Source organism: Phyllostomus hastatus, unplaced genomic scaffold (genome assembly GCF_019186645.2).
Source record: "Phyllostomus hastatus isolate PE091 unplaced genomic scaffold, TTU_PhHast_1.1 phas_scaffold_200, whole genome shotgun sequence".
NCBI classification, from domain to species: Eukaryota; Metazoa; Chordata; class Mammalia; order Chiroptera; family Phyllostomidae; genus Phyllostomus; species Phyllostomus hastatus.
The window spans coordinates 6102230-6124244 of NW_025334016.1; the positions used below are offsets into that span (position 1 = coordinate 6102230).

General features: G+C 37.1%; 2 protein-coding genes across 12 annotated transcripts in view; one reads left to right on the top strand and one right to left on the bottom strand.

The window, feature by feature from the left end:
* CASK (calcium/calmodulin dependent serine protein kinase) overlaps positions 1–22015 on the bottom strand; it is a 422712-nt gene that overhangs the window by 194500 nt on the left and 206197 nt on the right. The gene's annotated exons all lie outside the window — the stretch shown is intronic.
* Positions 11200–16329, top strand: GPR82 (G protein-coupled receptor 82). The gene is made up of 3 exons (XM_045860515.1): positions 11200–11332; positions 13468–13535; positions 14939–16329. The coding sequence occupies exon 3, from the start codon at positions 14952–14954 to the stop codon at positions 15981–15983; it is 1032 nt and encodes a 343-aa protein (XP_045716471.1). The 5' UTR covers positions 11200–11332; positions 13468–13535; positions 14939–14951; the 3' UTR covers positions 15984–16329.

Below are 22015 nucleotides of genomic sequence, written 5' to 3' on the forward strand. Positions count from 1 at the left end.
CAAGTAAATTGCAAAGAGAGGGACAGGCTATTTACAGAGTATAAAAAGTACAAAGGAAACAGTATGGATTCATGATACTTTCAATATACCTTTTAATATAAGAAAACAATGAAAATAATCTGACAGCTCCAAGACCAAAGTAGGACATGGTGGGTGTCCCTTTGCAAGTACATTTAACTTTTCTTTTTGGGTTATTACCCAAGAAATGATGGACTCTGAGGTATACATACTATATTAATCCTCCCCCCAACCAGCCAAATGCACTGCACCTTAAGAAAAAATATAAGAAGCTAGTTAGAACATTACAATTGCAAAAACATTAAAAAGTGGCAGATTAAAATGGTAGATTAACATTCTCTGTAGCTCCTCCCATCCACAGGTGAAGTCTTTGCCCACCTCTTGAATCTGGGCAGGTACTGAGACTTGCTTTGATCAATAAAATGTGGTAGATGTTGTACGACATCAGAACAAGACCTTAACAGTCCTTATAGCTTTCAGTTTTGCCCTCTTGGAACCCTGAGACCATCATGTTGTAGATAAACCCAGGGTGAAAGATGACATGGAGAGAGATGGTAGATCTGTACAACCACCCCAGCTGAGGCTTCAGACATGTGAGTGAGGCCACCTCAGCTGAGCTGCCAGGTGACTAAGAAGCTACACGAATGACTCCAGGTGAGACTGACAGAATAAGTGCTCAGCAGAGCGCAGAACAAACTGCAGAATTGACAATGAACAGATGGTTGTTGTCATACGCTACCAAGTCTGGAGGTGGTTTGGTACACGGTATATATGAGGCATATAAAATATAAATGGAAAGTATGCATGCCATTGATTTCTAAAAAAGTGCAACAAATTTACTAATTTTGTTAACAAAAAAGACAATGCTTGGAATTATTTTACTTGAAAGCTCCCCCTCCCTTCTCTGTGTATGTGTATCTAAGAGAGGAAGAGATCTTTCAAACTACTGCAGGGTGGGGAGTGACAGGGTTTTTTAATTTAGTAATAAACCATGTGTTCTCATAGATAAAAACAAACATATAACTCCCTCTGATGGAGATCAGGAGACAACTTGTTAGAGGCTGAAGATGAAGCAACCTGTATAGTTTTTTAGGCTGACAGGAGGAAATGACTATAGTGGAAGATGAAGGTGACTTCTCCTATATGTTCTTCATTAGGTAAAATGTGTTTTGAATAACACTGATTAATAGTCATGACATTTTTCATTTCAAGACTTTTAGTATTATTTGACTTTTAAAATTATGTCTATTAGTTGCTATGATTAAAAAAAGTTAAAGGAAAAGTAAAAATATGACAGAAGCTTTCACATACTCCAATATCAGACTTTCTTTTTACCACTAGAATAATTACAGTTGTGAAGGTTTTACAAAGGTGACTCTTGTGATAATCACCAGTACAAAGCAAAATGAAAAATCCTCAAAGGACATATCCTATTAAAGGCAAATGAATGGCACTGGGTTTTCATTTTAAGGACAGAAATCCAATGTTTGTACAATTACCTTTATTCTGTAACGTTTAAAGTGTTTTTCAGCTACTAAAATAAAGAAGTTTATCATTTTGTTAAAGCTTTAAAAAACTAAACTTTCAAATTGTTTTAAGTTTCTCAACACTTCAGCCTTTAATACGAAAAGAGGTTTAACCAGCACTGGTAATACATTGCCCTCTGCTGGACAAAGCACCACCAAAGAGCAATGAGTCTTCCAGACTTTTTCTTTCTCTCTCTTTTTTTTTTAGAGGCAGTGTTTTTATTTTTCAAGATTTTATTTATTTATGTTTAGAGAGAGGGGGGAAGGGAAGGAGAAAGAGAGGGAAAGAAATATCAATGTGTGGTTGCCTCTTACACATCCCCTCCTGTGGACCTGGCCTGCAACCCAGGCATGTGTCCTGATTGGGAATTGAACTAGTGACCCTTTGGTTCACAGCCAGCACTCAATCCACTGAGCTACACCAGACAGGGCCAGACTTTTTCTGGGTTAAAATTTAACTGTGGTTTCTTTCCAATTTTCTCCACCTCATATTCCTGGAGATGTGGAACTCCAGAGAATTTATATTTCCTTGATTCAAAACCTTATTTGCAGATTTATTAAAACAATACCTTTTAGGATGGTTTTTGATGGAGGAAAGGGAAGAAGAGACAACATAGCAATATTACAAATTATGCCATTGTTGGGACCCGCCCTGCCTGGTATCAGAAACTGTAACCCCCACCAAGGCTAAGGCTGAGAGAATGACCTTGGACCATAAGCCAGACAAAAGCTTATCTCCCTGGCAGGGGCACCACTTCTGCTCCTTTTACTTTACAGTGCCTGGCCCCCAATGCTTCGTTGGTTAGCCAATGATGGGTAAGATTCCCCAAGGGGGGAATGACCTAAGACAGGCACGATTACGTGGGAGGCCCCCAAGGAAGGACTTTGGGGGCTACAGCAAAAGGGAGTGATGGACCCTCGCCCCTCGGCTTTGACATAGCCTGAGTCCTCAGAGTCTGCGAGAAAATCTCCTTATCTCTTGGTTGCCTTAGTTCCCTTGCTCCACTTAAGCCTGAAACAATGGCAGGGTGGTGCCACACTGTGCTGGAAAGGGCGGGTTCCCCAGGCGATCAGGCTTAAGAATGAATATGTAAAATCCTATGAAACCTGCTTTGTTTAGAATGCTCTCAATGAAATGATAAGGGTCCAAGCAAGAAGCAAGTTTGTTCCTCAAAGTTTTACAGCTCTTTAGCTATCTGACCCTGACTCAAAATAGGCCCTCAGACTTCCTTGTTATCTATTGATTGATCCTTCATTCCTGGCAATGAGTAATGATCTTTACCTGAATTCTTATGCAAATGAACTGAATAAAAGCCTGCTCAGGCGGGAGAATGATGCGCTCTCCCTTAGGGGCGCTCTCCCCTAGGGAGGATGGCCATGGCGATCCCCACTAGAGAGAGTGGCTGCTCTGTCCCTATTTCCCCACAGGACCTGGTTGTCTTTGTGTATGTTTTTCTCGTGTTTTGACGAGCCATCCACAGTGTTCCGCGGTCACTGCTGGTCGGTGGCCGTGTCATGCCATGGATAGTGCAATTTCAGAAATAACTAAAACACCAAGGCTTGCTTAGATGTCTTAAAATGACTATCTCAAGTCTAATATATCTCCATCCATCAAAAGATTACCAAGATGTAACCACCAACATGGAGCTGATTTAGGCAAGGATCATCAGTGAGTGCTAAAATCCATTGGGTGAAAGGGAAACAATATATTGTCTTAAAATACGGCCTTCAGATTACTTATCAATTACAAAGAGAAGAAAAGTACATTTACAATGGGGAATTGGCAGAAATTAATAAATTTGCAGATTTAAAACTACAAACAGGTATATAAGTATGATACATTTTTGGTCACTGGCGATACCTGGTCATATTAATCCAAAACAATACACCAGATTCTGGTAGTAGTAAAAATATGGGCTCTGAAATCAGACTACTTGGGTTCAAATCTAGGCCCTACAATATACCAGATATATTACTATTGGAAAATTATTTATCTTCCATGGACTTAAATCTCCTTATCCAGAAAATAATAGTAATAATAGTATCTATCTCAAAGATAGTTTAAGTTAAATGAATTTATATAAAAACACTTCAGAGTCTGTCATGTTGCATTATTATTATTCTAAATTTTCTAAAAGTAATTATAAGGAAAGCTTGTTATTTCAATATCTAGGGCTCTTAAGAAGAGAAAATGAATATGGACACTAATAGGTAGAGGTAAGACTTTACACACCGAACTTCCTCATCTTCCTTTTCTGTTTCTCTCTCTTTTTTCACCTTCAATAAGGACAGGAAGTGACATGGAACAGGGTACTTAACCTCAAGACAATTTTATTTAGAAATGCGAAAGGAGTGGTTACTAATATAATAAAATAACCAGTATATATAATATAGGATGTCTGTTAAATTCTCTAAACCTCACTGCAATTCAAGTGATTGTTTTGCAGCATATAGGTGTATATGGTTTGTACCGGTGGTGATATGATGGCCTAAATTGTTTTTAGAATTCTATCATCAAATGCTTCATTTTCAGAAAACTTTATTTACTTTTGGCTTTTCAAAGTATATATATATAAAGAATGGTAGGCTCTGAAGCATAATATGAACCAAATTTGACTGATTCAAAGGTGGTGAAATTCAAAATTTGCCTGTCCTCAAAATTTTTTTTGCCTCATCTAATCCAGTGTTAAAGTTTCTTCTCTTCCCTAAGCACGCTAATTTCCCATGTGCTTTCCAACTGCTACCTCTGAGGTCATTCCAATTCTTAGGACTGCCACCAAGACTGGTAGTATTTCTATGGTTTGCATTTCTGGAAGGCAATGTCTATCCACTAAATTCAAGCCTGTATTGAAAAGACAAAAGCCAAAGGTGAAGTAGAGTGGAATATTGATTAACTGGCCCATTTAAGTTTTGTCATTAGACCTGCCATACAAAGCTAATAATTTTTCTGTGCTATCATAAATTTCCAAACTTTGGCCTGTAATTTCTGTTGTTTTTAATAGTTCTTTAGGGAAATACTCCCATGCTTTGCTGAGAAACCAGCTCTTAGGAGTAAGTAGAGGTTCTTCTTCACACCCTGAGTAAGGGCAGACGGTCATGATTATAGCTGCTCGTAGTAGGTGGTGAGGGCCAGAGAGCAGTGCAACTGGAGATAGGGCTGTGGCCAGACACCACATCCTGAAGAGAGCAGGGGGCTCAGCAAACCTTGAACAAGCCACAGCTTTGAGTAAGAGGTCTGTGCTTCACTCCTAAAGGTAATCACTGGATTGGGTGTGTATCGAACTGGATAAAGGAAGGCTTCTACTGCGATCCCTACTTTCAGAGAAATAATCATCTTTCGAATATGATGCTGTAATGTGGACTACATATGGCATGTCTCCTCTTCCTGCACACCAGCCTCTCAATGCCCTGAGCTCCTGAATGATCAGAGAGAGTACTGAAAAGGCTAACTGTGGCCAGTCTAGATACTAGCTTGGATGGCCTAAAATAACTGTTTAGTTGAGGCACAAAGATTCAGTTATAACTGAGTTGTGCTGTGTCCTCTGGGTTCTGGATCTGATTGTCAAAATAAATTACTGCAGGAATATCCTTTGAACAATTCTTATTGCACCACTCCAAATGAATTCTGGAGTCAGAGTAAAAAACACAGCTGACACACACACAAATATCTCAAAAGCAGGCAACTTAGCATAAGGCAGAACTTATATTTTGCCTCATCTAATTCAATGTTAAAGTTTCTTTTCTTCCCTAAGCCTGCTAACTTTCCATATGCTTTCCAACTGTTACCTCTGAGGTCATTCCAATTCTTAGGACCACCACCAACACTGGTACTACTCTAACACCTCAAGGAATAAATGATAAGGGGCAGAGCAGAATACTTAAGAGGTCAGTATTTGGCAGATAATACACAAAGTAATTAGAAATGTTACGCAAGAGCATTTGGACTTATGTAGCAAAAGCAGAACTTTGAAGAGGATATGGATGGGAAAGATGAATGAGAAACAAAGAAAATTACTGGTGACCTGAATATAAAAAGTCCAAGGGGCTACTTGTACAGAGAACTCACAATTCTTGAAGTTTTTGTCTGATGAGTTATACTTTGTTAATCTAGTATTCTCTGATATATATGCTTTTCTACCAGTTGCAATATTTCCAAGTGCCTTAGATAAATATAAATAAAAATTGCCTCATATTTCAATTAGGGAACTTAAAATCACCCAAATCATAAAGAATTTATACTGATATTGCTGGGATAAAAATTAGCTTAATGAAGCCCAAAATTTTTAAAGACAAAAAATTTTGGGGCTTGCTTTCTTTCATAGTCAATTCTGCTACTTGAGAGCCTAGAACAGGAAACGCTGTCTGAATGAAGTGAAAGCAATTCAAAACTTGACCCCAGTTCACTTACTCTAAGTATCATAAGGGAGCCTTATTGACCCTAGAAAAAACAGTAATTTCTGGTTTCTAAGGCAGAAAGTGAAGTTGGAAAAAAAAGACAAGTGCTTTAAAGTTAATTTACTAGTTGTGTCACCCTGGGTATGCTATTTAACCTCTTCGAGACCCAATTTCCTCATGTGTAAAATGGGACCACCACCACCCATGGCTAGGGTTCTTCCATGCCCTAAGCAGTGCCAGCACAGAACTGTTGCTCATCATGAATTCTCTTCTTTCTCCTTTCAGCTCCTTTGGCCTTTCAGAACCACTTTGATGCACTGTTTTCTCCCTTTTCTAGCTCATGGAGAGCACTTAATGTCTGTACTACACATCACATATTAATCTGAGTTCTTGGCTTCAAACTTCCAGAGACCCTTAATTAGCTTGTGGCTAATAAACTGTGACCACCACATGCCACTAGAAAGTTAGGAACTCTAATAAATATTTGTTAAATAAATGTCACTGTTTAAGTAAAACAGAAAGCACTAAAACTCAAAGTAGAGGAAAAAATGGCGAAAGTTATACCTATTGAGATATTCTTGTTTCATAAATTATCAGTTCTCTGACAATTATGTCAAGCAGTACTTCCAAGTCTTCCTCAATTCAATGGTTGATTGACATCTGTGGTAGCCAGCTTCCAAGATGGCTCCCAATAATCATCACCTCCTGATATATACCCTTCCCACACTAGTTCTGTGTGACCCACAGAGTACTGCAAAAGTGACAGATGGCTGGCTGTGTGACCTTGGGCAACAGATGTGAACTTTCTGAGGTTCAGTTTTCCTCACCTTTATTTTTATTTTTTTTATCTTCACTTGAGGACATTTTTTCATTGCTTTGAGAAACACTGATGTAAGAGAGAAACATCATTGGTTGCCTTTTCATGTGTGCTCCAACAGGGGATTGACCTGTGACCTTTTGGTCTATGGACCAATGCTCCAATCAACTGAGTCACACTGGCCAGGGCAGTTTTCCTCACCATTAAAATGAAGATATGTATTTCAGAGGGTCTCATGAAGATTAAATAAGACATGCATGTAAAAGCACATAGCAGGAGGTCTGACATATAACAAGCTCTCATTAAATGTTGCCAATACTGGTGATGGTGGTCTTGTATGACATTTGGTCCTGTCTAAAATGTCCACAGAGACATTTGGTCTACACCAAACCCATCTACCTAACGCCACGTGCCATGACCAGTTAGGCTACTGAGGCTAGAAGGGTTATTATTGGCAGTACAGCCCCAACACAATTATTGGACCAATAACATATAATAGTATTTTTATAAAGTATATTTTATTGATTATGCTATTATAGTTGTCTCATTTTTTCCCCTCTGCTACCCTCTGCCAAACACCTACCCTTCCCTCCAGCAATTACCCGCTTAGTTCATGTCCATTGGCTGTATATATAAGTTCTTTAGCTTCTCCATTTCCTATATTTTTTTAAATAAAAATTTTATTCATCCATTTTTAGATAAAGGGGAAGGGAGGAAGAAAGAGAGGAAAGGAAACATCAATGGGGCTAGCTCTTGTGCTTCCCACACTGAGGACCCAGCCTGCAAACCAGGTATGTGCTCCAATTGGAAATTGAACCGGCAACCCCCTGGTTCACAGACTAGCACTCAATCCACTGAGCGACACCAGCCAAGGCTCCTATACTATTATTAACACACCCCTGTCTATTTTGTACCTACTAATTATGCTTCTTAATCCTTGTGCCTTTTCTCCCATTCTCCCCACTCCCTGTCTCCATTGATATCCCTCCATGTGATCTCCATTTCTGTGACTCTGTGTCTGTTTTAGTTGTTTGCTTAGTTTTTTTTTTAGGTTGACTTGTTGATAGTTGTGAGTTTGTTGTCATTTTACTGTTCATATTTTTTATCTTCTTTTTCTGAGATAAGTCCCCTTAACATTTCATAAAGTAAGGGCTTAGAGATGATGAACTCCTTTAACTTGACCTAATCTGGGAAGCACTTTATCTGCCCTTCCATTCTAAATGAGAGCCTTGCTAACTAGAGTAATCTTGGATGTAGGTCTTTGCCTTTCACCACCTTCAATGCTTCTTTCCAGCCCCTTCTTGTCTGCAAGGTTTCTTTTGAGAAATCAGCTGATAGTCTTATGGGAACTCTTTTGTAGGTAACTCTCTTCTTTTCTCTTGCTGCCTTTAAGATTCTCTCTTTAGCTTAACCTTTGGCATTTTAATTACGATGTGTCTTGGTGTGGCCCTCTTTGTGTCCAATTGTTTGGGACTCTCTGAACTTCCTGGACTTGTATGTCCATTTCTTTCACCAAATTGGGGAAGTTTTCTTTCATTATTTTTTCAAATAAGTTTTCAATTTCTTCCTCTTCCTTCTGGCATCCCTATGATGCAAATGTTGGTATGTTTAAAGTTGTCCCAGGGGTTCCTAAGCCTCTCTTCATTTTCTTCAAATTCTTGTTTCTTCTTTCTGTTCCAGGTGAATGTTTTTTTCTTCCTTTTGTTCCAAATTGTTGATTTGAATCCCAGCTTCCTTCCCTTCACTGTTGGTTCCCTTTATATTTTTCTTTATCTCACTTTCTATAGCCTTCAGTTCTTCCTTTATTATGTGGCCATACCCGGTCATTTCTCTGAGCATCCTGATCACCAGTGTTTTGAAGTCTGCATCTGATAGGTTGGCTATCTCTGGGTCACTTAGTTCTTTTTCTGGAGTTTTGATCTGTTTCATCTGGCCCATATTTATTTGTCTCCTCAATTTGGCAGCCTCCCTGTGTTTCTGTGTATTAAGTAGAGCTACTTTGACTCCCTGTGTTGGCACACCTGTTACATTGTAAGGGGTGGAGCCTTATGTATTTGCCAGGGTGGCACAACCTGCTTCGAAGCTTTGAGGTGCTGTACATGGGGAGGGGGTCAGAAAGGGAACAATGCTGCTTGCTCGGCTCTCGCCCTGTTTCCAGTCACTTCCCCCACTTCCCACGAGCAACTGGCTGCCTTCTAGTTGCTGCTCTGGTGCTGATTCCATGAGTGGGTGGGTTTGTGTACATTCTAGAATCCTGTGGACCCTTTAGATGGACTGTCCTGAGAGACAGGGAGTTTCTTCTGCTGTCCCAATCCCCACTGGTTTTTATAGCCAGAGGTTATGAGGCTTCATTTTCCCAGCACAAGAACCCTGGACTGCACAGTCTGCTCTGGGGCTTGGATCACTCACTCCCCAGTTGTCCCTCCTGGTTTTTATCTGCTACATGTGAATGAGGGACTGCCCTTTCCACTAGCTGCCACTGCTGCTCCCTAGCTGCCACCACCTTGCTGTACCACACCATGTCCTCTCCACCCTGGCTGCCTGACTCTACTTCTCCTTCCCATCTGTATGAATGTTTCTTCTTTAAATCCTTGTTTGTTGGACTTCCATACAGTTCGATTTTCTGGCAGTTATGATTGTTGTTTTTTTTTTTTTTTGTTTTTAGGTTGGTTGTTATTCTTCTTATGGTTGTGTAAGGAGGTGAAGGGTGTCTACCTATGCCTCCATCTTGGCCAAAACCTCCTGATGGTATTTTTAATGTGTTAATCCTATAAACCAAAAGTATAAATAAACATTATGGGTTGTTTGAACCCAGGGACACTTCTTAAGTGTAGATGATTGTGACAGGACCAAATTTCAAGGACCTTTTGGCATGGGCCAAATGTCTCTGGATGTTTTGGACAGGACCAATTTTCTGCTAATTAGTAGTGGTGGTGGTGGTGATCACAGCTGCAGTAGCAGGAACTGGATGTGAAATGTGAAGGAAAGAATAGAATCAAAGCTAATTCCTAGGTTTTTAGTTCAAATAACTAAAGAAGTAGTGGTATTTTTTACTGAGTTTGGGGACAATGGAAGAAAAGCTGTGGAGAACAACGACATTCTTTTTTGGACCAAAGGGACTTAAGCCTCAAACAGATGATATTAAAACTGTCTTTCAATCACTTATGAACAGATTTCCATTCTTCTCTAAATTACTTCAAACTGTTTTTTGTTCTAAGTAATTTCTTCAGGGAACATGAAAAATTGTTCAAGTAATAATGACATGAATTCCAGAGGTCAAATTACTCTGCCATCGATGGCCATGTAACCCTGGATGAGGCACTGTTTTTAATTAAATCAAGGTAAGCACTGCAGAGATGAACAGCAGCAAACAAAACCTAGACACCAAGGTGGTTCTCACTTGGTTTAGAGAGAAATATTAGCAAACATTAGGGAAGATATATGCAATCAACATGAAATAGGGTAAGCATTGGGGGTTGAGAAATGGCAAAGTACTATCAATTTTAAATGGAGATTTACTGATAAAGTACTCAGACTTGATGATATTAGATTTCTGTTCCCATTCTCAGACTCCCAGTGGTTTAACTTTCCAAGAAAGGGGTAGGTGTGACTCAGGTCTGGCTCCCCAGCTGTACACACTTAGCTTTCATTTAGTTACCGGTTAAACAATTTTATACATAAAATTGGTTTCAAAATTCTTTATATCATAATGTAACTATTTATTTCATCTGAGGCACATTTGGTTTTCATATCTAGCACTTTCCAGAATTTCCCAAATCCATTATGAAATGCTCCAAACCAACTTTAAATCTGAATGGAGGCAGCACATGGCAATTCAAACTAGAACAGGCTAGATCTTAGTAATCAAGTTGGGACCAAAACTCCTGGGGTGCACTCTGTGCTTAAAGTGTGCTGCACTGGGTCTTATTTCTCTTTCCTTAAAATAAATGGTTTACACTCATAGGTGATCATGAGGTTCTATTCTAGCTCTATGATATTTGAATCTAGTAAGCTTCTGTAGGTAAGAAAACTTTGAGTTCTGCTTCTTTTCATTCTTGACAAAGATGAACTATAAATAAGTCACCCACAGATGATTTTACAGATGAGTTTGTAATAATATTTTATTGGGTCAGTATGGAGTGGTTCCTTCTACCACTATGTTGTATAAAACTAACTAGCCATGGGAATTAAACCTATGAACTTCAATCAAACATGCTAATAAAGCTAACTGAAGTGTAACTGGGTCATAAAGGTCATAAAATAATCACATGGAAGTCCAGTATATATATGGTCCACCAACTTCCTCCCACTGCAGAAATAGAGAAATAAGTTTTTTTTTTTTGTGGGTGGAGATAGTTGCTACATTTACTACAGATATTGAATTTCTACAATACTGTTTAATTTCCTTTTTTCTTTTCACCTCTGTCGTTGGTGTCATGCACGAACCTGTTCACACTGATAAAAACTGAAGGATACCAAAACAGTGATGATCAGAGAATTTTAAGTGTGAAGTGTTTTAGCATCACATCACTGTCCTGAAAAACAGAGCCTTGACTGGCATAAACCACTTGTACAGGTAAGACTGATCACTTACTTTTACCTTAAAAGATAACTGTGTAAAAATTCTAACAGAACTAAATTGTTTAATTGTTGAAAACAAATCAGGAAAGGTAGTCAGCATATTATATAGATAATCATTAGTAACTGAAGTCAGAGTTTTTTCATTTGTCAAATTAGCAGAGACACAATGTGTGCATGACCCAAGACAGACACTTTACTAAGATGAATGCAGACTTGTAGACATTTTCTGGACAGCAATTCTGTATATATAATAGGTGATTTTTATTTGATTTCTTAAGCTTGACAGTATTTCCCAAATTTTAGAAAATAATTATCCAACAGTTTTATAACCCAAGTTTATTTTTAAAGGAGAGGTACATAGTAAATACAAGTTTGATATTTGGGAAGCTAAAGATGTGAACTAGTTGTCATTTGTTATGTTGAAGTTCTACAGAGTCTCATTTTCATCGGTCTGATAATGCTAGACTCTGTGAAGGTCTTTTTTTTTTTACCTCCCTTCTCTTTTTAAACATTTGCTAGTGTAGAATAGAAAAGCAAGGCAATGGTAATGAGTAATATGAGATATCAGATGCTGTATGAGTTGGTCTACTTAAAAAAAGGAGTACTATCTATTAATACAGAAACACTATTGCTTTTACAGATTTTAGTATATAATGTATTATCTATACAAGGCTGGGGGGTTAATGTTTTTCTTTAATAATATCATAAAGGGAAGCTCTATTCCCTATAGAAAGTAAAAACTACTTTTATCAGATAAATTTTTCTTAAGAAATAAACTGGCTTATTTTACTTTCTAGTTGACTGATTTGTTACAGTTTAGGTTATATTGTATATTTACAACTAGATATACACTAACTTTGAAGCACATCGACTATTTTCTAAATAAAAATTGCAAAGAAAATGACAAAGATATCAGTAGACATTACTTAAAGGTTGCAGTATTTGAATGTATAAACACTGCAAAGCCCTCAAGCTTTTAAGTCTTTAGGTGTGTATTATTTGGTTTTAAAAATATTTCAAAATTATAATGGGGAGTTTTTTCAAATATACTTTTTCTGTAATCCAAGAGGTAAAAAGACAGCCATGATTCTGAGAGGGATAGAGAGTAAAAAGCCCCGAGGGGCTGGGGGCATATAAGAATCTCAGAGGGCAGTATATAGTAAAAATTTTGTGTTTATCAAAAGAGAAAATATGATAATAAAAATAAGATTGAGAATCCACACTACAGATTATAAAAGAGTAAATAATGTTGAACCTAGAAAGTTATGGTGAAAAATATAGTATGGCACATTCTGAATAGAGCTCATGATTCTTATTTGACTAGAATCCAGTAACTTTTATTATTCCCACTCGAAAGAAATGAGGATATGAGAAAAATAAGAATAAAAAGCACTTTGTATACGACTCTTCAACACTTTATAGATATCCTTTAGAGAAATATTTAAAAATATGACATAAAAGAGCAAAAAGCATACCTGCATTTATGCTGTGATTAAAATAGCTTCTAAAAAACATACACTCCAAAAAACCAAGACAGTCAATTACACACAAAGACACATGAGGGCACTCTAACCAACATGCACAGCAACTATAGTTTTGACATAGAATTTTAAACTTTTTATTCAAGCATGATAGTTTAGCATTAAATATTTGAAATAAGAAACTACTGATGACTGTTGGTGAAGACCCTTGGATTTTGGTGTTTATCCTTGGTTATTACACTTTCCTTCTGTTTAATTCAGGATCCTGCCTCAGTATTTATTTATGTGGAATTAAGTTTACTTCTGAAATACAAAAAGAGACTCCTCTAATTGTGTTAGATTATGGAGAAGTGCTTTGACCTAGCCATGAAAAGAAACCATTTTGAAAAATATTTATGTCAATTAAGGTGATAGTTAAAAATCAGTCTTCTCTCTATTAATGTGGTCACAAAATGCTTTTGTACCACTATCCTTTGGCCAGTATGTATTGCTTGCATTGTGTTAATTTTTTAAAAATTACCTTTCTAGGCAAAAAATCAACTGTTATGTACAAACTGCTTTATAATCTAATATAAGAATTATAAATTCCTCTAGTATAAAATGATAAAACTCAGGCATTTAACTATTTGTATCAAATTTTATTTTTTAGACAAAGGTACTTTAAACAACAATCAACTTTTTGTTTTTATTTCAACTGGACAATTTTGATCATAAAAGGTGAGATGGCAACTGTACTTTTCTTTTCCATTTAATACATTATTTTTTTTAAATCAAGCTGTTTTTATTTTAATTGTTGTTGCAGTACAATTTTCTGTCTTTTACTTCCATCCCAACCCACCCACCCAGCCCTCCCCTCCTCTCTCCCATTTCCACCTACCCCTAGTTTTTATCCATGTGTCCTTTATACTTGTTCCTGTAAACCCTCCCCTTTTCCCCTGAAATTCTCTCTCTTCTCCCATCCCCTCTGAACACTGTCAGTCTGTTCTCTATTTCAGTGTCTTTGGTTATATTTTGCTTGTTTGTTTTGTTGTTTAGATTCCTGTTAAAGGTGAGATCATATGGTATTTGTCTTTCACTGCCTGGCTTATTTCACTTAGCATAATGCTTTCCAGTTGCATCCATGTTGTTGCAAAGGGTAGGAGCTCATTCTTTCTTTCTGCTGCATAGAATTCCATTGTGTAAATGTACCATAGTTTTTTGATCCATTCATTTACTGATGGGCATCTAGGTTGCTTCCAACACTTGGCTAGTGTAAATTGTGCTGCTATGAACATTGGGGTGCATAGGTTCTTTTGGATTGGTGTTTCAGGGTTCTTAGGATATCATCCTAGCAGTGGAATTGCTGGGTCAAAAGGCAGATCCATTTTTAGTTTTCTGAGAAAATTCCATATTGTTTTCCATAGTGGTTGTACCAGTCTGCAATCCCACCAACAATGCACTAAGGTCCCATTTTCTCCATAACCTCTCCAACACTTGTTGTTTGTTGCTTTGTTTATGATGGCCATTCTGACTGGTATAAAGTGGTATCTCATTGTGGTTTTAATTTGCATCTCTCTGATAGCTAGCGATATTGAGCATCTTTTCATGTGTCTCTGGATCCTCTGTATGTCCTCCTTGGAGAAGTGTCTGTTCAAGTCCTTTGCCCATTTTTAATTGGGTTGCTTGTCTTCTTAGAGTAGAGTCATGTAAGTTCTTTATATGTTTTGGAGATTAAACCCTTGTCTGAGGTATCATTGACAAATATGTTTTCCCATACAGTTGGTTCTCTTTTTATTTTAATACTGTTTTCTTTAGCCGTGCAGAAGCTTTTTATTTTGATGAGATCCCATTTGTTTATTCTTTCCTTTATGTTCCTTGCTCTGGGGGACGTATCAGTAAAAATGTTTCTGCATGAAATATCTGAGATTTTCCTGCCTATGTTCTCCTTTAGGACTTTAATAGTGACATGGCTATATTTAAGTCTTTTATCCACCTTGAATTTATTTTTGTGTATGGTGTAAGTTGGTGCTCAAGTTTCATTTTTTTTACATTTATGTTACTATTTTATACAATGCTTTAAAAATACTCAGCTTAAATACCATCTATAACTTTAATATTAAATATCTGCAATTTTGTTCTAGCTCCTGTGACATAATGCAAGAAAATCTGATATCAATGAGTAACAACTCAACATGTATTCAACCATCCATGATCTCTTCCATGGGCTTACCAGTCCTTTATATCTTCCTTTGTGTCATTGGTCTCTTTGGAAATTCCCTTGCTCAATGGGTATTTTTAGCAAAAATAGGAAAGAAAACATCAACTCACATCTACCTAACACATCTTGTGACTGCAAACTTACTTGTGTGCAGTGCTATGCCTTTCATGGGTATTTATTTCCTCAAAGGCTTTCAATGGGAATATCAATCAACACAATGCAGGGTGGTCAATTTTTTTGGGACTCTATCCATGCATGTATGTATGTTTGTCAGCCTCTTAATTTTAAGTTGGATTGCGATAAGCCGCTATGCCACCTTAATGAAAAAGGATTCCATACAAGAGACCACATCGTGCTATGAGAAAGTATTTTATGGTCAGTTACTGAAAAAATTCCGCCAGCCCAACTTTGCAAAAAAACTATGTGTTTACATATGGGGAGTTGTACTAGGCTTAATTGTTCCTGTTATCATATACTATTCAGCTGTGGAGGCTACAGAAGGAGAAGAGACCAGGTGCTATAACCGGAATGTGGAATTAGGAGCCATGATCTCTCAGATTGCAGGCCTCATTGGAACCACATTTACTGGATTTTCATTTTTAGTTGTACTGACATCATACTACTCTTTTGTCAGTCATCTGAGAAAAATAAGGACCTGTACATCCATTACGGAGAAAGATTTGACTTACAGTTCTGTGAGGAAGCATCTTTTGGTCATTCAGATTCTACTAATAGTTTGTTTCCTCCCATTTAGCATTTTTAAACCCATTTTTTACGTTGTACACCAAAGAGATAACTGCAAGCAACTGAATTATTTAATTGAGATAAAAAACATCCTCACCTGTCTTGCATCAGCTAGAAGTAGCACAGACCCCATTATATTTCTTTTTCTAGATAAAACATTCAAGAAGACAATATATAATCTCTTTAAAAAATCTGATTCAACACGTATACAATCCTGTGGTTGACCTCTGAATGGAAAACACCACCAAATATAAAAGTGTCCATATGATTCTACTGGGGACACTAAAGTACATGATCAACAGGTTAGAGCTTGGCTGAAAGCAGGAACCAAGAAAACCTCTTTGGTTTAAAAAATAAATAATCACAAAACTCACTTTACAGTTCCACTTATAATGAAGGTTGAGATGGAAGAGATCAAATGGAGGCAAAAGTCAAGCATACTAAAAGGATCCCACTGTACATGAAGCTAAGAGACAATATTCTATTTAAACTCAACCATGGATGCTCCTACTCAGAACACAGTATTTTGTGACTGTAGGATAAAGAAGCAAATGATATATGACTTTTCTGCTTTCTAGTAGTTAGACTACAAGGGTCAATCTATGGATAGTGTTTTGTTGGTAACTTTAAGAGTGAATAAAAGAAAAAAGTGAATATGAAATTTCTTCAATTAAGTCCTATCTAAATGTATGAATGATACAGAGTAAGAATCCAAGGTTTTATAAACACGTTTATTTGGTATAATCTAGCTCATGTTACTAGGAGAAGAAATAGTCATTAATTCTGGTATTTATTAAGCAGATATTATTTATAAATATGCTTAAATATGTGGATTAGGCTTTGTCAAAATAAAAAGTTAATACAATGTCATTATATGCCAATCTCCATCACATTTAGTATATTTTCCTATGCATTTAATATGATGTTATTAATGACAAATAGTCCTTGGCATGTAGATAACCTTGATTTATTTTTGTGAAATAAATGAATGAATGATAAAACAGTGTGATGGCATCACTGTTGAGAGACTGGTCTCTGGAGCTGGAATCCCTGGGTTCAATCCTAGCTTGACCCCTTATTTAGCTGGACAATTACAGGCAACTTACCCTCTTTAAATGTTAATTTCTTCATTTGTGGAATGGAAAAACACTACATAATTCATAGGTACTATTATTAAATCAGATGATGTTATTGTTGTGAGTAGCTACCATTTACTAAGCACTTGCTATGTGTCAGGCATTCTTTTTCTGTGCTTTACATGTATTATTTAAATCATCACAACCTTAAAGTATGTCAATTTAATGACGAAAAACTGAAGCCCAAAATTTCTCCAATATCTAAGTAAATATTTAAAGAGTAAGCATTTTTTAATGGTTATTTCTTTCTTCCATGTAATCTTGTCAGGCAAATGATGGTGACCATATTCTGTGTCATATGCATTATAATTATTATTTTTTAAAATTATGTTTTTTAGCTTCCTGAAGAGATCATAAGTACCTTTAGAGCTATAGTCTGTTTTCTATTTCTACTCCCATGGTGCTTGTATTCTCTGCTCAGATAAGAACCACACAAAAGAAAGCTGAATAAATGTTAATTATAACTTGTTACTTAGAGATTGCTTAAAGACTCATTTATCCTCTATATGGTCATTTCTTCAGTGCTCAAAAGAAGTTTCAAGTAAGTTCACATAGCACTTCCAAGCCTTTAAACTCATAGCATATTTTGTTTCTGAATTAAAAATTCAGAAACAATTCACTGTACAGATTCCCCAAGGACCACATGATCAATATCACTAGAGGTTTTCCCAACATGTCTGCACAACTTTAATTTAAAAAGAATAGAAAACAAACAGTAAGTGCTTTTTTCCCCTTTTGATTTCAATGTTCAATTGAGAGAAGAAAATGTTCAGAGAAAAGTCTGAAAAAACACATGCTAGCTTCAAATATTTATTGTGTACATTTATTCTTTTATAGTAGCAATCTGATATCTGGCTCATTGACTTGCACAGACAAAGGCAAACCTGGGAACTCCAGGTGACTTCCTGCGTGCTGGCTGTAAACAGAGGTGTCTAAGCTAGTAACCTCATAGACAGGAAAATCACAGAACAGCTCAAAGTTGACCAGGGGAGTTCCCTAAAACATGTAGCTTTTCCACAGGTGTACCAGTAGTTTTATTCTTATATAAGTTATAAAATAAAAACCATTATTTTAAAAAGTCACTCTTTACATCGCTACTACTTTACATAAAATGTAAAAGATATTGCCAACATAGAGTTTCCTGCATTTAAAAAAGGCAGAAATGGAGTTACACAGTATCTCTGTGAGTTGCTCATTCTGACAGAAAACTCCCATTTAATTCTCTGCACTGAGCTTTTTAAACTCATCATGTTTATTATTACACCATACAAGCTTTCTTGAACAGGTGATTGAAAATCATGTTGAATTTTATGTGTGACTGAAGAACTGACTATTTTTAATGTCATGGCAAGTATTTTATATAGAATATCACTTTCTAAATTTTCCCTAAATTTAAAGTGTGGATTCCAGGAAAACAGTAGTTTTAATGTGCCTATGAGTTATAGCCAAACACTTTCAAAAACACTGAATTTTGATTCAGGGCAACAAGAGTATATCTTAAAACAGGTCATGAGAAATGTTCATTCCCCTATTATCCTATCCATAGACACACCTCTCATCAAGGCAAGCTTTCAAACTATCAATCAGGAGCACAAACCATTAAGACTAGACAAGCAAAATTAAGAATAGACTACTCAACCTGGAAGTGAGTTTTTACTCCCTGGGTAGAAGAGGAGGATGTCCACCCTGCTCTGATTTGGTGAGGACTCCCACAGCCTATTCCTGGCCCTACCATGTGCAGGGTGGAGATGTTATTGTATGGACAAATGTGGGAAAATAAGCTGAAAGGAAATCTTGCTTGGCAAAGCACAAAGAGGGCACAGAGGGACACTGGTCATACACCAAGCATTTCAATTGTGCAGCCTAATGCCATAGACCTTCCTCAGACTACTAACAAATTCAAACTGAATTGATATCAGAGGGAAGAGTTACTACAGCTAGAAAGGTTATACATCTGACAGAAAAATAGGTTTTGGCTATAGCATACATGCTTGCTGCCCCTGGCTCAGAAGACGCAGAACAGTGAAAGGATTCACATCTCATTAGCAAAAGAAACAGTTATTCTTTTCTTTTGAAATCAAGGAGTTGATTTTTTTGAAAGGTGGAGTGGGAGAGGAGAAGCACAGCAGTTAGAAATACAAGGTAATTTAAGATGATCTTATAATTCATGAGGTTTTTCAGAAGACAATTATTAAAACCCCACATGAGAGCTGAATGAAATGCAGATTATGCTCAACAACATTCCAAAAGTAATGCAGAAGCTTAACCAGTATGCTTCCTATAATAAAGAACAAAATAAGTCAGTTTTCATTTTAATGAAAATTTCAATTTCTTTATAGGACATGAGGGATTTTTGGGAGCTGTGGTAATGGATGGAAAAGAAATGTCAGCAACTAAGAGCAATAGAGGAAGAAATACTGTAAGAAATCCACAATGCTACAGCAACCAGTAGATAATGAACACCCATTTATAATAAAAGTCTGGCCCAAAGCAGGTGAAAAGAGAACTGAAACCAGAAGGGGACCAAAAGGCAGCCAGACGTGTTCATGGGTTAGCAAGGAAAACCATTTAAGGGAAGCACACACAGAAATGCTGGGTGGAGGCTTCTGTCTGCATCTGTGTAACTGGGTTTTTTGCCCAGTTCTGAGAACTAAAAACTAACATCTCAAACCTCCTGCACACAGGCCCCACTCGGAAAAGAAAGTGATAGTGATAGCAGACTGCATTCAGAGAAGCTGCTGAACTTCAACTTCAGTTATTAAAATTGTGTCAGTAGGTCAGAGAGCCACAGAAAGGTGTCTAGATTGCTTGTCTCCCCACACCCAGGCGATGCACTGTGAGGATGTTTCCAGGAGTTAGGAGAGACAAGAGAACTCCACCAACACTCAGTGCTTAACAGAGCCAATGCAAGCAGGCAAAGAGCCAGGAGTTGCATTTACCTTGACAGCTGTGCCATTTCTTTTTAAAGTACTTTTAATTTAGGGGTGAGAGGAAGCAAAGAGAAAAACTGAAACACAATCAAAGTTTTCACATCCTTTACAAGAAAAAGAGGAATAAAAGGAAGAAGGTGACAGAAGAAAAAGGAATTTTCATGTGTCTGTTAATATATGCCTGTAGGGAGGCAAAGCATGAGAAAAATAACATTACATTATGACTGGGCCTTAACCAGGGGTGATTTTTGTGTCCCAGGGAACATTTGACAATGTCTGGAAACTTTTTTTCACATCTACCTCATTAGTTTCAATGGATACATAATCATTTTTTCCACATATGAAATTATTTGTTTTCTTTCTTTTTTATTTTTGTTCAAGTACAGCTGTCTCTATTTCTCCCCCCCCCAACTCCCACCCACCATAGCCATCCCCACCTCTCACCCTTGATCCTAGCCCCCTGTTGTCCTTGTCCATGGGTCCTTTATACATGTTCCTTGATGACCTTTCCCCCTTTTCCCCTGTTAATCCCTCTCCCACTTCCCTTCTGGTTACTGTCGGTTTGTTCTTTATTTCAATGTCTCTGGTTATATTTTGCTTGCTTGTTTGTTTTGTTGATTAAGGAGATTCAACTTATAGGTGAGGTTTCACTTATAGGTGAGATCATATGATATTTGTCTTTTACCACCTAGCTTATTTCACTTAGCATAATGCTCTCTAGTTCCATCCATGCTGTCATAACTGGGGGAAATGCTATTGGCATCTGGTGGGTAGAGGCTAGGTAGAGGCAAAAATACATAGGACAGACTCACTCCTACAGTAAAGTACCCAAGTCCAAGTGTTACTAGGGTAGCTTCTGGGAAACTCTGTACTATGATAACATGCTTCCCTAAATTTCAAAGGCTTATACAATTTATTTCCTCCAATTTTCATTGGGAACTGCTTCTCCAAATGAATCCATTTCCACTACAAGTCATGTGGCATCATAAACTCAGTTCTAACCTGATACAACAAAAATTTTTACTCAATTATGATGATTTCAAAAAGAAATGCCTACCATGTAAAGACAAAAAGCATTATTTTAAAAAAAAGATTTCATTTATTTATTTATTGAGAGGGGAAGGGAGGGAGAAAGAGAGGGAGAGAAACATCAATGAGTGGTTTCCTCTTGCTCACGCCCAACTAGGGACCTGGCCCACAACCCAGGCATGAGCTCTGGCCGGGAATTGAACCATTGATTCTTTGCTTTGCTGCCTGCCACTCAATCCACTGAGCCACACCAGCCAGGGCAAGATAAAAAGCATTATTAATTAATATAATGCTGGGGACTTTGGAAAACCTAATGCTTTTGGATCAATACCAAGAATTATGAGAAAGAGGAAAAGGGGAAGTAGAGAAGTATAGAGGGAAATGGAGAGGGGAGGAAAGGGGGTGAGGGGAAAATGGAGAGAGGGAGAAGAAAAGAGGAAGAGACTGAGAATATTCTTGGCTCTATGCAACAGGTGATTAAATAATCTGAAAATTTTTAAAAGGAATGAAACATTGCTCTTGTATTTTCTTTACTAAGTATAAAGAAAAATTTCATAAAAACTTAACTATTGATACAAAACTCAAAATCTAATGAAATCTACATACATTCAAGTCATTGATTATATATCTGAATGTGAAGAAAAGCTAAAAGACTGCTTTATTAGTAAAAATATTAACAACACATCAAGTGAAATTTTAAATTATTAGCCACGTGAAATACACTGTTAGTAAAGTTTTATAATGACCACTATGGGACCTGGTCTGGTAGCTCAGATGGTTAGAGTGTTGTCCCAATATACCAAGGTTGGGGGTTTGATACCAGGTCAGGGCACATACATAAATAAGTGGAACAACAAATTGATGTTTCTCTCTTTCTCTCTCTCTCTTCTCTTTCCCTCTCTCTAAAATCAATAAATATAAAAATATAATAACCAGTACATTGAAAAACCTCTATTAAAATTTCCTGAATAAAACTACTTTGGGTTTCTGTTGACACAACCGTCAAAATATATCTGGAATCTAGTTTTTTTTTTGCTGCCTCCATTGCTTCCACTCTAGTTCAACTCCTGTTTCCTTGCTTTCACCCTTGAGTCCCTATTCAATGTATTATCAGCAAAGCAATGTATACTTGACCCTTGAACAACATAGTTTTGAACTGTG